The following is a 12,292-nucleotide window of genomic DNA, read 5'->3' on the forward strand; positions in this document are numbered from 1 at the left end:
CACATACATAGAAAAGGCAGAAGTGGCACTGTGGCTCAAGTGGTACAGCTCTATCCTTGAGGAAAACCCAAGGATAGTGTTTAGGCCCTGAGTTCAAGCTCCAGAACTGGCAAAAACAAAAACACTTGTCCCTTTGGAGTTTATACTCACCAAGTCACCGTGTCCTGTCCAGACTGGACTGGCTTACCAGGCAGCCTTTATCTGTAAAAGCAACAGACATATTCCACAAAAGCTGGCCTTCACAGAGGGTTAGTCTTAAGAGACCCATTAAAAGTTAACCATGGGACCAGGAGTTTGGCCTAGTGGCAGACTGCTTGCCTAGCATGCACAAAGACCTGGGTTCGATTCCTAGCTACCACATACATAGAAAAAAGCTGGACGTGGCGCTGAGGATCAAGTGGTAGAGCTCTGGCCTTGAGAAAGTTCAAGGACAATGCTCAGGCCCTGAGGTCAAGCCCAGGACTGGAAAAAAACTTAACCAAAGGCCTTGAAAGTTTGATGCTAAGGAAATAACCTAGGCATGCTTACAAGAAAAATAACCCCACTCATAGCCATAAGTAAACTGGGGGTAGACTAATAGCCCACTCTTCCTGGGCCTGCTTGATCTCAGGCAAACTCCCGGATAGATTCTGTAGGCTTCACACCACAAAAGCAGTAGATAGCAGCCACATGAGAGAAAACATTGTCACACTCAACACCGAATTACGTTCCTCTCTAGCTACTACTCTTGTCTGTCCAGTGCTGTTACTCAGCCTTCAGACAGAAGCCCCAGTCTAGTTCAAATCACCAAACATGGGAGCCTCAGAGCACAGAGCCAGTCACAACACTGTCCCCACTTCTTAGCACACTCATCAGGTACAGAAGCTGAAGTAAGCTTGCACCATCTACAATCTGAGAAGCTGACCCTTTCCTCCCAGCCTTTCCTTGCTTAGCCTCCCTACCTTTCTCCTTGTCCTTTTTCTTTTTCTTCCTTTCTTCTCTTCTCTCCCTCCTTACTTTTCCATACGGATTCCCCCTTTTCCCCTCTCTCCTCTAATTTCTTTATCCCCTTCTTTAAAATATGCACCATGTATTAAGGCAGGCAGGGGCAGTGCTGAATTCTGGATACAATGCACTGAAGGTAAAAGCAGACACTGGAGCTTCCAGTGTACTTAGAAAGATTGCTAGGTCCAGTGGCATTTCAAGTCCAGCTGAGTCTGTTTGGGTAGTGGTGCTATAAACACAGACCTGGGAGGTCTAGGACAGTTTCCCCAAAGTACAGTGTTCCAGGCTGAGGGCAGGTGAGTGGAATGAGAGGGCAAGGGAGGCTATGTAGGGAGCATAGAGTGGGAGATAAGGTCAATCCTGCACTGGCTGTGTCTTTCTGCATGGGCGAGGCTGAGGCTGCTTTTCAAAATGACTCTCATGTCTCTCTTTGTTTAGCCGTCCAAGAACAAGTCACCTCCAAGTGTAGCCAGACCAAGGCAAGCTCCCCAGTCAGCCAGCATATGATGCCACCCAGAACTGGGGTCCTTCTGAACAATCTCAGTCCAGGAATAATGCCACTCACCAGGAACCAGAGTCCGAATGGCATGGGTATGATCTTATCAACTCTGAAGAAGCAGCAAGGAATATTCAACTCCAGTCATCAATATCGTATGGCCTCCAGCTCGGGCCATCCTCCCTTGGGGAGTCTTGGCTCTGACTGCCAGAATGTACAGAGTCTCAAGGTCAATCCCCCGGGAGTGCCCCTGACCAAGTTCTATCCCAGGCCTCCAGAAAGCCAGTTTCTAAGTCCCCACCAGCTCAGACTAGCCAATGTGTCAAGAATACCCACTGTATTCAACAATGCTACTTGGGTGATGGCAGCAGTATCTGAGACCACAGTGGTTTCAGATATAGATAAAAGCAGTCACCAGCTTTTGAGTAGCAATTCCATTTTTGCCAAGGCACCAGGGATAGTGCCCCCAGCCGCCCTGACATTTCCACTTCAGCAAGCGGTGATACACCCCAATGAGGTGGCCCCCGGAAGCAGACCCGGCCAGAGGGCTAGTAATGCTCTGGCCAACCCCAGTTTCAGCCTGTTAGGCAACCCGAACCTCCAACACAGTCCCGTGCAGGGTCCTGTGCCTGTGCTGAGTGCCCCTACATCCTTCCAGCAAGGCACGACCAACTTTGCTCCCATGAGTCCTATTCAGGCCATCGAGCCACCAAGCTATATGGCCACTCTCATGGCCACCACTGCTGCTGCTTCTGCCATTGTTGCTAGCCACTCGTTGGGTCCATACAACAGGATGGGTACAGCCCCCGAGCTGCCATCTGATAACTTCCTACCCCAGGACCAGTCACCAGTGAATGGTTTGATTTTGCCCCCTGACTGCAATGAGGTAGATTTTATGGAAGCTCTCACGAAAGACCCAAGTATGGGTACAAAAGAAGATTGGAGGTGTGACTTAAGGCTGATTGATGATATTTTGGACCAGCATAATGCTGCCCAAAATGCCACAGGCCAGAATGCTGGCCAACTCACCCAGAGTGTTGGGGAGCCTTAAATCAGAGCAGAATGCTCACAGAATCCGCCACACTGCTATGGTCTGAACCCACAGCAAGTTCATAACTGGTTCTAGGCAGTCACACTTCATCCCTCTGCACAATTTGAGTAGTGTTGGCCTTGCCAACACTCCTCCTCTCTCTACAAAATAGCAAGCTGGTGATTTTTCAAGCTACTTGTACATATTTGAAAATTTTGTAAATGGTTTTCCTAAACATTAACGACAGAAGTATTTATACTTGGTTTTGTGACTTTGTAAATAAAGTGACGGCTTTGGTTTCCATGGGGTTGCGTTCATTCTGCATTGTTTTGTGTTTATTATGCATTGTTACAAATATGCAGACTGTGTTGTTGGCTCTAGTGATGCATTGTTAAGCCAGGTGGATGAGTCACTATGGTTATGATGTGATGAGTGATGTGTGTGTGTCTGTGTGTGTGTGTCTCTGTGTGTGTGTGTGTATGTGTGTGTGTGTGTGTGTGACCAAGGGGTGTTTGTAAACTGACAAATGCCAAATAGAAAACCACTTGGTCATTTATTTCGTTTCCTTAAAAATTCTATCACCGAGTGTGACTCTTAATCTCTTTTGCAAACTTTTTGATCTCTGCTCGCTCTTTCCTAATGAGCATTATATAGCATTGCAGCTTTGCATTGTTAAGTGTCCCAGAGACACTGGTAGGTGGGTGAGAGTGTACTTTCCAATTAGGTAACGTGCAGAGGTGACAGAGGTGGGTGGCTAGGAGTTGAGCCCTAGTAGAACTGTCCACCTGGAGGGCGTAGAGTGCTGCACTCATTCACATGGAGAGAAAGCTCCAGCCCCACACAGCTTCAGTGCGCTCCCTGGCCAGCAAAGGGAATCCCGTCCTGCCCTGTAGTCTGCTTTCAAGTCCTTTGCATTCAATTTGATGTGAAGCTCTGTGGTTTGGGACAAACCTTTGTAAACATTAATCATTGATTTGAGCTTTGTCTTCGCTGCTTTCTATCTGCAACTATTGTCATGTATATTTAAATGTCTGTTACAGAACACCCACATCCACTGTCCTGTAAACTTTTCTCATTGTCCAGACTTTGTGTAATCGTATTTTAATTGCCACCTTGTATTTTGATTCAATATTTGAATTCTGGTGTGTTTCCGGCCAGCACTGTTGTTTTTTTTTTCTCTTTGTTCTGTAATAAACAGCAAAAAAAAAAGTGTTTCCATTTTTTTTTCCAGGTTGCATTCAGTACCTTCACCATCCAAGGCAGCTAAGCCTGCTGGCATCTTTGGTTCCTTCTAACGCAGACAGAGGGGTTATGTTTGAGTAGCACTTGCCACAATGCGTTGACACCACAGTGCATCTTACAGAGGATGAAAGAGGAAACAGCCTCGCAGGTCATTTGGTGCTGTTGCTGGGGACACGAGCGAGGAGACCAGTTCTGAGTACTTAGGCTCATCACCGTACCTTTTCCTTCTTTCTTTCTTTCTTTCTTTCTTTCTTTCTTTCTTTCTTTCTTTCTTTCTTTCTCTTTCTTTTTTTCTTTCTTTTTTTTGGTCAGTCATGGGGCTTCAACTCAGGGCCTGGGCATTTTCACTCAAGGCTAGCACTCTAACACTTTGAGCCGTAGCACCTCTCCCGGTTTTCTGGTGGTTAAGTGTGAAAAAAAAAGTCTCACACACTTTCCTTCCCAGGCTGGCTTCAGATTGCAATCCTCAGATCTCAGCCTCCCAAATAGGTAGAATTACAGGCCAGAGCCACCGGCTCCCTGATCAGATTTAATTGTCGAGAAAGAGATGCCCACCAAGAGTGGTTGGGCATGGAGTGGTAAAATATCTGCCTTGACATGTAACCACATGACCCTAGTCATGCAACTGGCCAGGTAAGCACCCTTGCAATGTGTGAGAACAAGACTCCACCTTCCGTTGCCCTTCCTCTGTGTGAAAAGCTGAGCTAGAGCCAACCTTGCTCATTCTCCATGATCCTAGCAGAAGAGATGAGAAAGGGGCTGTGAAGAGAAGGTCAAAGTTGGCTGGTCTTTTGTGCAGGTTGTCAGTGGAAGGAGATCAGGTTTGTTCAATCCCCAACTAAGAGCCCTACCTTCCCTCAGATCCCAGTCTTACCCCTATATATTCTGACATGCTACCCTATTTTAACAGCCCCAGAAGGCAGGGAGGAAGCTGGTTAGAACACATTACACTACCATAAGTAAAGCAACAGTTGCATCAGATATGGTTAACAAGTGCTCTGAGATGGTCTGCCATATCCAGCAGAGCCTAAATATACTCTCAAAAGATGCCCACATCCAGTCTTCAATACCTATGATGCAGGGTATACATCCCAGGAGTGAAAGCAACCACTCTGGCCAGTGGGCTAGAAGGTCAGGGAAATACATTCACCACAAAGCCTTGAACCCACACAGGCCCCTCCTGCTTCCTGCCAAGCATCAAATGAATACAGGCAATCGATGTGCCCCATCCATATCCTGAAGCCAGTCACCATTCTCTATGAGCACTGTCTCAAGTGCTCTGTCTACACTACATACCAAACAGGCGCCCAAGTTCACCTCAGAAACACACCGGATCACTGGGCTCATCTGTCTTGTTCCTCTGTCTCAGTGAGCCAAAGGCTATCGAAGTTTGGGTTTCATGACGCCTCTTGACCCTTCACTAGCTCTATGTTGCGTTACATGCCCATTGACTATTGCTCAGAACCTATAACTCAGGGAGGTGAACCCCGGCCATGTGAAAACCCCTGGTTAAAACTCTTCCCCACTTCAGTTCTGCTAGTCTCCAAAGATTCACAATAAAAGCTGAGTTTGGCCCACAAAGCTAGCCACCTTCCATTCCAGAGAGTTCTAACTTCCCAAGCCAACCATAAGGGTGTACTGAAGGCCAAACCACAGGGAAGACTAGCTCCTCCAACGCCTTGTTCTGCTTGACCCTGGCCTGGCCTCACTGCACTTTAGCAGTGCCTTTTCTCTGATGGCAGTAACTCCTGCCTCTCTCCTCCCCCACCCAGGTACTTTTGGTCTCTCCCTCCCGTTCTACTCTCCTGGCTTTCCTTTCAATCACATCAGCAGCCTCACCTCCACTAGAGTCCTCCCAGGAGCAACCATCTAGAGCCAATTCCAGCTCTCTTCCTCTGTAAGAAGTGGCAGTCCCTGCCTCCCACGCTCAGGCCAGAGAAATTTGGCTTACAGCTTCTTCCTCCTTCTGGCCGTTCCTAAACTTGATACTTCACTGCTCCTTAGGTCTCAGGATGCACAGAACCCTGGGGTCCATCCTCCCATCTAGCTGCAAACATGATGCTCTCTGTAATTCTGTGGCGTAGGCTCTGTTGTGTGGTTCATGTGAGAGAAGAGATTTGGCTCTGGGAAGCCTTCTACACCCCTTGAAGAACACAAGTCAGACCGTGGAAGCTGCTGGGTGACTCTGTGTGGGAGTCCACCATTGTCCTGTGGCTTTGACAGCAGTCTGGTCTCAATTTCCATGCAGGCCCTTATCCTGGCTGGAATCTCTTCCCTGAGTGGATTGTGAAGCAGAAGTAGCACAGCTGTCAGCTGGAGGTTCCTAAAGAACTATAGGTGACCTAAAGGCCTCCTTACATGAGGGTCACTGGGAGAAATGTTCCTTCTAGAATCCACCCCATCATCCCTCTCAGGAAGGGTCACATTGTCCCTTACAGCAGGCCCAGGTTCTTTGAGGATTCCAAGGCTAAGCCCTGTGGTTAACCAATGATCTCTTACTAGACCTGGAACCAGGAAAGCCAAGAGGTCTAGACATAGGACCTAAAACATAATATATGCTAGGCTTCCTTAGGATGTGACTAGTCAGTGCTTCAATTACATTACACGTGTATAGTATGCACAAGGAGGTAGATGGATGTGATTCTCAACCTAGCAGAGTCAACTGGGGAGGAGGGTTGTGCAACAGCCAGGATTACACCAGAGAAACAATAATTAAGAAGTACATTCACATATATATGAGATGGGTTGGCAATGAAAGTCCAGAATCCACAGAGCAGGCTGGACTTTATCAGTCAGTAGCTGACGCTGAAGTCCTGGAGCAGAATTTGTTCTTCCCCAGGAAAAATAATTTTGCTCTTTAGGCCTTTCAACTGGCTAGCTGAAGCGCACTCATATTTTTCCAAGTTAATCTCCTCTACTTAAGGTAAACTGATTGTAGATGTTAATCGCAGCTACAAAAGATCTATGAAGCCCCAGATTAGTGTGTGATTGATGAACTGGCCAGTAGAGATGAACACACAACTATCCAAAATGAGAGAGGTGATATAAACATATGTACAGTACAAGAGAAAGCTTATGTTTATCTCAGATTGTTCCAGTATTTCACCTGGTTATCTGGTATATTGTATATATGCATATTTGGTTATTTGAAGATGAATAGGGAAGGGAGGAAAACAAAATGAGGGTCGTGGGGGGAGGGAAATGGGGACCAAGACAGGAAGGATATCAATGTATGTGAAGTAATGGACCTTCTATCTGGCAAATATCATGTAACCCTTTTATTAATTACAATAAAAATATATGGGAAAAAAGGAGAAAGCTTATGTTAAGGCCTATGAAGGAGAGAGAAGAAGCCCTGTTTGTGAAGCTGCTAGGAGGTAGAGGGTAGTCTGCATCTTGAACTGAGATTAAGTGATGGAAAGAAGAAGCAAGACATACAATGAACTGGGGCCAAGATGTTCCAGGCAGAGAGAACAGCAAGAACAAAAGCTAGTTGGGATGGGAAGGCAGCCAGTGGGCAGGACCTAGAGAGGCAGGTGGATAGACTCAGACCACACAGTTCTCTGGAAATTGTCTTGATCCTACAATGAAAGCCTTCAGTCACTTCTTGGGCCATGTGGAGAATAAATGACGATGGCCAATAAGGAAGTCCTTTGTCTCCTTACTTCTTCCCGTGGACTTCCTAAGGACATTCACCAACTCAGGAGGATGGAAACCCAACTCCTTGCAGCTTCCCCCAAGCATGGACATGTTTGCGCACAGTAAAAGCTTTCATTGGAAGTCTGAGGATCCTCTGGGTGGATTTACACAATCACTATGATCCCACTGAAAATCTTAGTACAGTTTCTGCACAGGAGAAGATAAATCAAAATTACTCAATTTGGCATTTATTTAAACAAGACTAGTAAGGAAATTTCTTCACTAAACAGAGAGGAAGGAAGGAAGGAAGGAAGGAAGGAAGGAAGGAAGGAAGGAAGGAAGGAAGGAAGGAAAGGAGACGGGATTCAGGAAATATTTAATACCGAAACATATCTGAGCTAGGCATAGTAATCCTATGCATGCATGGAATCCTACCCTGCACTCAAAGGGTAGAAGGAAGAATATTGATAAATGTATGAGACAAGTCTGGGCTACACAGTGAGACCCTGTCTCAAAAACCCAAAACAAACTAGTGCTACTCCTCGACAATGTAAAGAAATGAACTATTGATATAGTCTACCGCAAATACATTGTACTGGCCAAAAGAGGTCACATCCCCACCCCCCAAAAAAAGTTCAGCAGAGCTAGGATACACCCTAGCTTTAATATGATAAGAATTTGCTCCAGAAAAATTTGTATGAACATTTGAAGATATGTGTTCAAAATTGTGGATTAGAGAATTATTAGACTCAACCCTGGATTTAGCAATTGGAAATTGCCAAATGTTTGTTTTAAAAAAGCCATTTAGTGGAGTGTTATACACTACTGTTAAAAATGGCACAGGATTTATCATTGGATGGAATTCTGAGTTCCATGGCCCAGACATGGCTGGGAATACTTTCCAGACCAACCTGCACCAACTTGAATACCTCAAGCACACCATCCTGTGCAGACCCCAAATCCAAGAGGATCCTCAAACTCTGACTAGGTCTCCAGTGGTCCATCACAGATGCTGAACCCAATCTTGCCCATTGAATAATCCTAGTTGTCTTCAAAAGAAAATTCTCAGGGAGATACAGCAATTTCTCACTCCTTATTCATAGAAATGCTAAGTTTGAGTGCCAGCTTCAGAAACTTGATCCCTCCCTGCAAAGAATTTTCCAAGCACAGGACTCTCAAGAGAAGAACCAACAAAGAAACCATTAGAGGAGATACTGAACTTCAGAATGGGACACTACTCTATACTTTCCCCATACCCAATGACAATTGAAGTCTTCAGGAACTTGGACCAATGGGCCTGTTACCTACTAACTTCTCTCTCTGCTGGAAAAGTCAGAAAAATGAGCCACCCAAAAGCCAGATGAAATTGACGTTGGTGTTTGTTCACCGGACACAACCTCAGAGGTGCCTCAGCAGTGGGGTTAAAGGTATATCTTGTTCATGGGATGAAGATGCGATTGAATCTGGGAATGATTGTCCATGTTGCATTGCAAAGATTCCTCCTAGGAAGCAAAAAATCATGAGGACTCAGCAAGTAGCAACATGATGGGGAAATATGCCAAAGACCTTTACTGGCAATAGAATTGATTGAATTTAAGTGCCAGTACCATTAGCAACTTGAGGATCACCAACAGGGAAAGCTGCTAAGTTTCCAACATGGAAGCTATGTTTTCCTCTCCTAAGATCTGTCTTTCTCTCTCCCACATAATGAATGAATTAAAATTATCTATGGGGCCAGTAGTGTAGCCTAGTGATACCATGCTTGCCTAGCATGCATGAAGTCATGGGTTTGATTTCTCAGTGCCACCTACACAGAAAAAGCCCAAAGTGGTTTGGTGACTCAAATGGTAGAGTGCCAGCCTTCAGCAAGCTCAAGGATAGTGCCCAAGCCCTGAGTTCAGGCCCCAGGACTGGCAAAAAAAAAATGTGTAGTTTAAATGCCTTTGGACTTTAAGGTGTTAATTCTTTTTCATGAGTTTGCCATTCTTTGGCATATCACAAGTGTGCTTTCACATTCTAAAGCCAGTAATAAAATGAGACTCAGCCAGGCGCCAGTAGCTCATGTCTGTAATGCTAGCTATTCAGGAGGCTGAGGATCTCAGAATTTCACTTCCAAGCCAGTCCAGTCAGGAAAGTCCTTCAGACTCATCTCCAATTAACTTCCAAAAAGCCAGAAGTAGAGCTGTGGCTCAAGAGGTCATGTGCCAGCCTTGAGGGTAACAGCTAAGTGATAGCACCCAGGTCCTGCATTCAAGCCCCAGGATCAGTACACACACACACGCACACACACACACACACACACATACACACAATAGATAAATAAAATGTGTCTCAATGTTAAGGGTATGAAGCAAAAGATTATTGGGGTCATGTAGAAATATGTACTTTACATTATATTGTTTAGGTGAAACATAATTACAATAAGGGAACAGTTGTATATGTCATAAAATATTTCTACATTCAGTACCAAACAAGCATGTTTAAAGGATCCAAGCATTAAAATTCGGTTTTGTTTATATATTATATACAGCAGGACCCACGTATCTGAAACACTCTTCCCATTTCTTTCTGACCCAGGACCCTTTGCTAGAAAAAGATTGGCAAGGCCAGGAACTTGGCCTAATAGTAGAGTGCTTGTCTACCACGCACAGTGCCCTGGGTTCAATTCCCAGTACCACATACACGGAAAAAGCCGGAAGTGATGCTGTGCCTCAAGTGGTAGAGTGCTAGCCTTGAGAAAGCCCAAGGACAGTGCTCAGGCCCTGAGTTCAAATCCCAGAACAGGCAAACAAAATAAAACGATTGGCAAGCATCTCCTCTGAAGCTTGGAGGCCTGAAGAAGCCAGGCCAGCCAGGTTGTCTACATGGAATTGAGGATGAGAGTGATGTCTAGAACATACAAACACAGAGTGGTAGATGTCTTCATTAGAGACGTGGCTATGTACGGGAACTCTGTGGCCATCAGAACACAGCCTAAGGGGCCTTTTCCATTCCTTGACCCAGGTGAGGAGGAAAGACAAGGCTGCTTTCACTGCTGCACACTCTTGAAATAGGGAAGGCCAACTCTCTACCAGGCTACATTTGCTCCACAATTACCTGGCCCGTGTCTGAAAAGCACTCAAGCTGGGCCTTTCATGATGAGGCTGTTGATTTAGGTCCAGGCTTTGCAGATCTGGCACTGCAGAGTTTTCTTCAACCCTCTCTGACTGGCTTCAGACTCAACCCCCAGGCCTCCTCCATTTCTCTCTTCCTAAAACGAAGTTTTTCTCTCTGTCTTCATTTCTATGCCCTTCCCCACAAGTGGAGGCTCCCCTGTTCATTTTGGTTGCCTGGCCATAGCTGTGGAAATATCTCTGGTGTTCTAAAAATTGAAATTGTTTAGTCATTGAAGATGGCAGGCACGAGGCACAGAAACACTGCACTGCCATTTCTGTTGTCTGGCTGGCTGCGATGTGCATTTGATAAAGCAATCTCTTCACATTCCACCATGTGGCCCATGATCAGCAACAAACGTGGAAATGTGTGGCCATGTCAACATGCTATGCAGCCCCTGCCCCCCCTGCAGGCTGCCTCTTCAGAGCCTTGCTGCCTTCTGAGCAGCTGGGGTTGCAAAGCTCCTCTGGGGACAAAGTGAGCAGACTTGGCACACTGACGGCTCTGGCCTGAAGCAGCTGTGGGAGGACTCAGCAAGCATGGACTTCGGCCAAAGGCAAAGACTCAGCTGCCCCAAAGCCTCATGGGACTTGGACGCAGTCTGCGAGCCAAGGGGCAGCACAGGGCAGCTATTAAGCACTGGAGCTCTGGCGCCAGAGCCCTTGGGCTCAAATCACAACTCCACTATTTGTTAGCTGTGGAGCCTTGTGTAGGTCACCAAACCACTTACCCTCTCTGTGCCTCAGTGTCCCCATTTGCCAAATGAAAAAAAATAAAACTATTACCTCCTACCTAGGAGTAAAGGAATGGAAACATTCCTTAAAAGATTAAAGATATGGTAACCACAGGATCCTACTGGGTTTATAGCCAAGAGAAATGAGGACAAATGTCCACACAAGAATTCCTACAGGAATGTTCACAGCAACATTATTAGTAAGTGCCAAAAAGTGGAAACATCCCAAATGTTCATGGCTGCCTAGATGGCTGAATAGGTGAATAAATAAAATATAGTCTAGTAATATAGTAGAATATTATTCAGTGTGCAAAAGGAATAAAGTACTCACTTATACTACAACAACTCGGGTGGATCTTGCAAAGATTGTGTTAAGTGAAAGAAATCAGATACAAACCTTCACATATTATACAATTGAATTCTTTAGAAAATTCACAATAGGCACTCCGTGGAAACAGAAAAGAGAGAAAAAGCATGGGTGCCAGAGGCAGAAGGACATGGGACATGACACCCAATGTGCATGAGGGTTTTGTTCTCAAACTGAAGGGAGTACAGAAAAGAAGGGGAGGAGAATGAGCCAATGCAATCATGCTATTCAGTATATGCTATGTGGAAAATCAACTATGTGACCTGAGGGCAGGGAGATGAGGGGGGAACTGGAGTGGAGGAAAGCAAAGGAGGGATGACATTGTCCAAAAAGAATCGTACTCATTAACTCAGCTATGAAATGGTAAACCTTCGTTACAATACCTTAATAATGACAATAAATTTATATTAAAAATAACAACTGTAATGATGGCTACCCATATCTGTGAATATAGTGAAAGCCAGTGCGTTGTATGCTTTAAATAGCTAAATTGTTTTATGAGTTATAGCTCAGTAAAGTGTTTTTTAAAAAAGACTATTATGTTGCTTGAAATAAGTAATCATCAAAACATACAATCAACAGACTACGCAGTCAAATGATATTTTCAAAAGAAGATTCTTTCCCATTGAATGAAATTTAAAAAGAGAT

The 12,292-nt window shown here is 45.2% G+C and overlaps 1 protein-coding gene across 2 annotated transcripts in view; it reads left to right on the forward strand.

Moving 5' to 3' along the window:
* Mamld1 (mastermind like domain containing 1) overlaps nucleotides 1–3,712 on the forward strand; it is a 109,920-nt gene extending 106,208 nt beyond the window's left edge. The window contains exon 6 of one of the 2 annotated variants that reach the window (XM_090326179.1): nucleotides 1,423–1,510. Coding sequence is in view for 1 of the 2 variants with exons in the window: in XM_090326180.1 (XP_090182306.1) it covers nucleotides 1,423–2,531 (1,109 nt within the window). In the remaining variant the exon portion in view is untranslated. Of the gene's footprint in view, nucleotides 1–1,422 lie in introns of both variants that reach the window. The other variant, XM_090326180.1, reaches the window with a different exon arrangement.
* The last annotated feature ends 8,580 nt before the right edge of the window (nucleotides 3,713–12,292 follow it).

The sequence above is a fragment of the Megascapheus bottae genome, chromosome X (genome assembly GCF_031878675.1).
Source record: "Megascapheus bottae isolate mThoBot1 chromosome X, mThoBot2.hap1, whole genome shotgun sequence".
Lineage (NCBI taxonomy): Eukaryota > Metazoa > Chordata > Mammalia > Rodentia > Geomyidae > Megascapheus > Megascapheus bottae.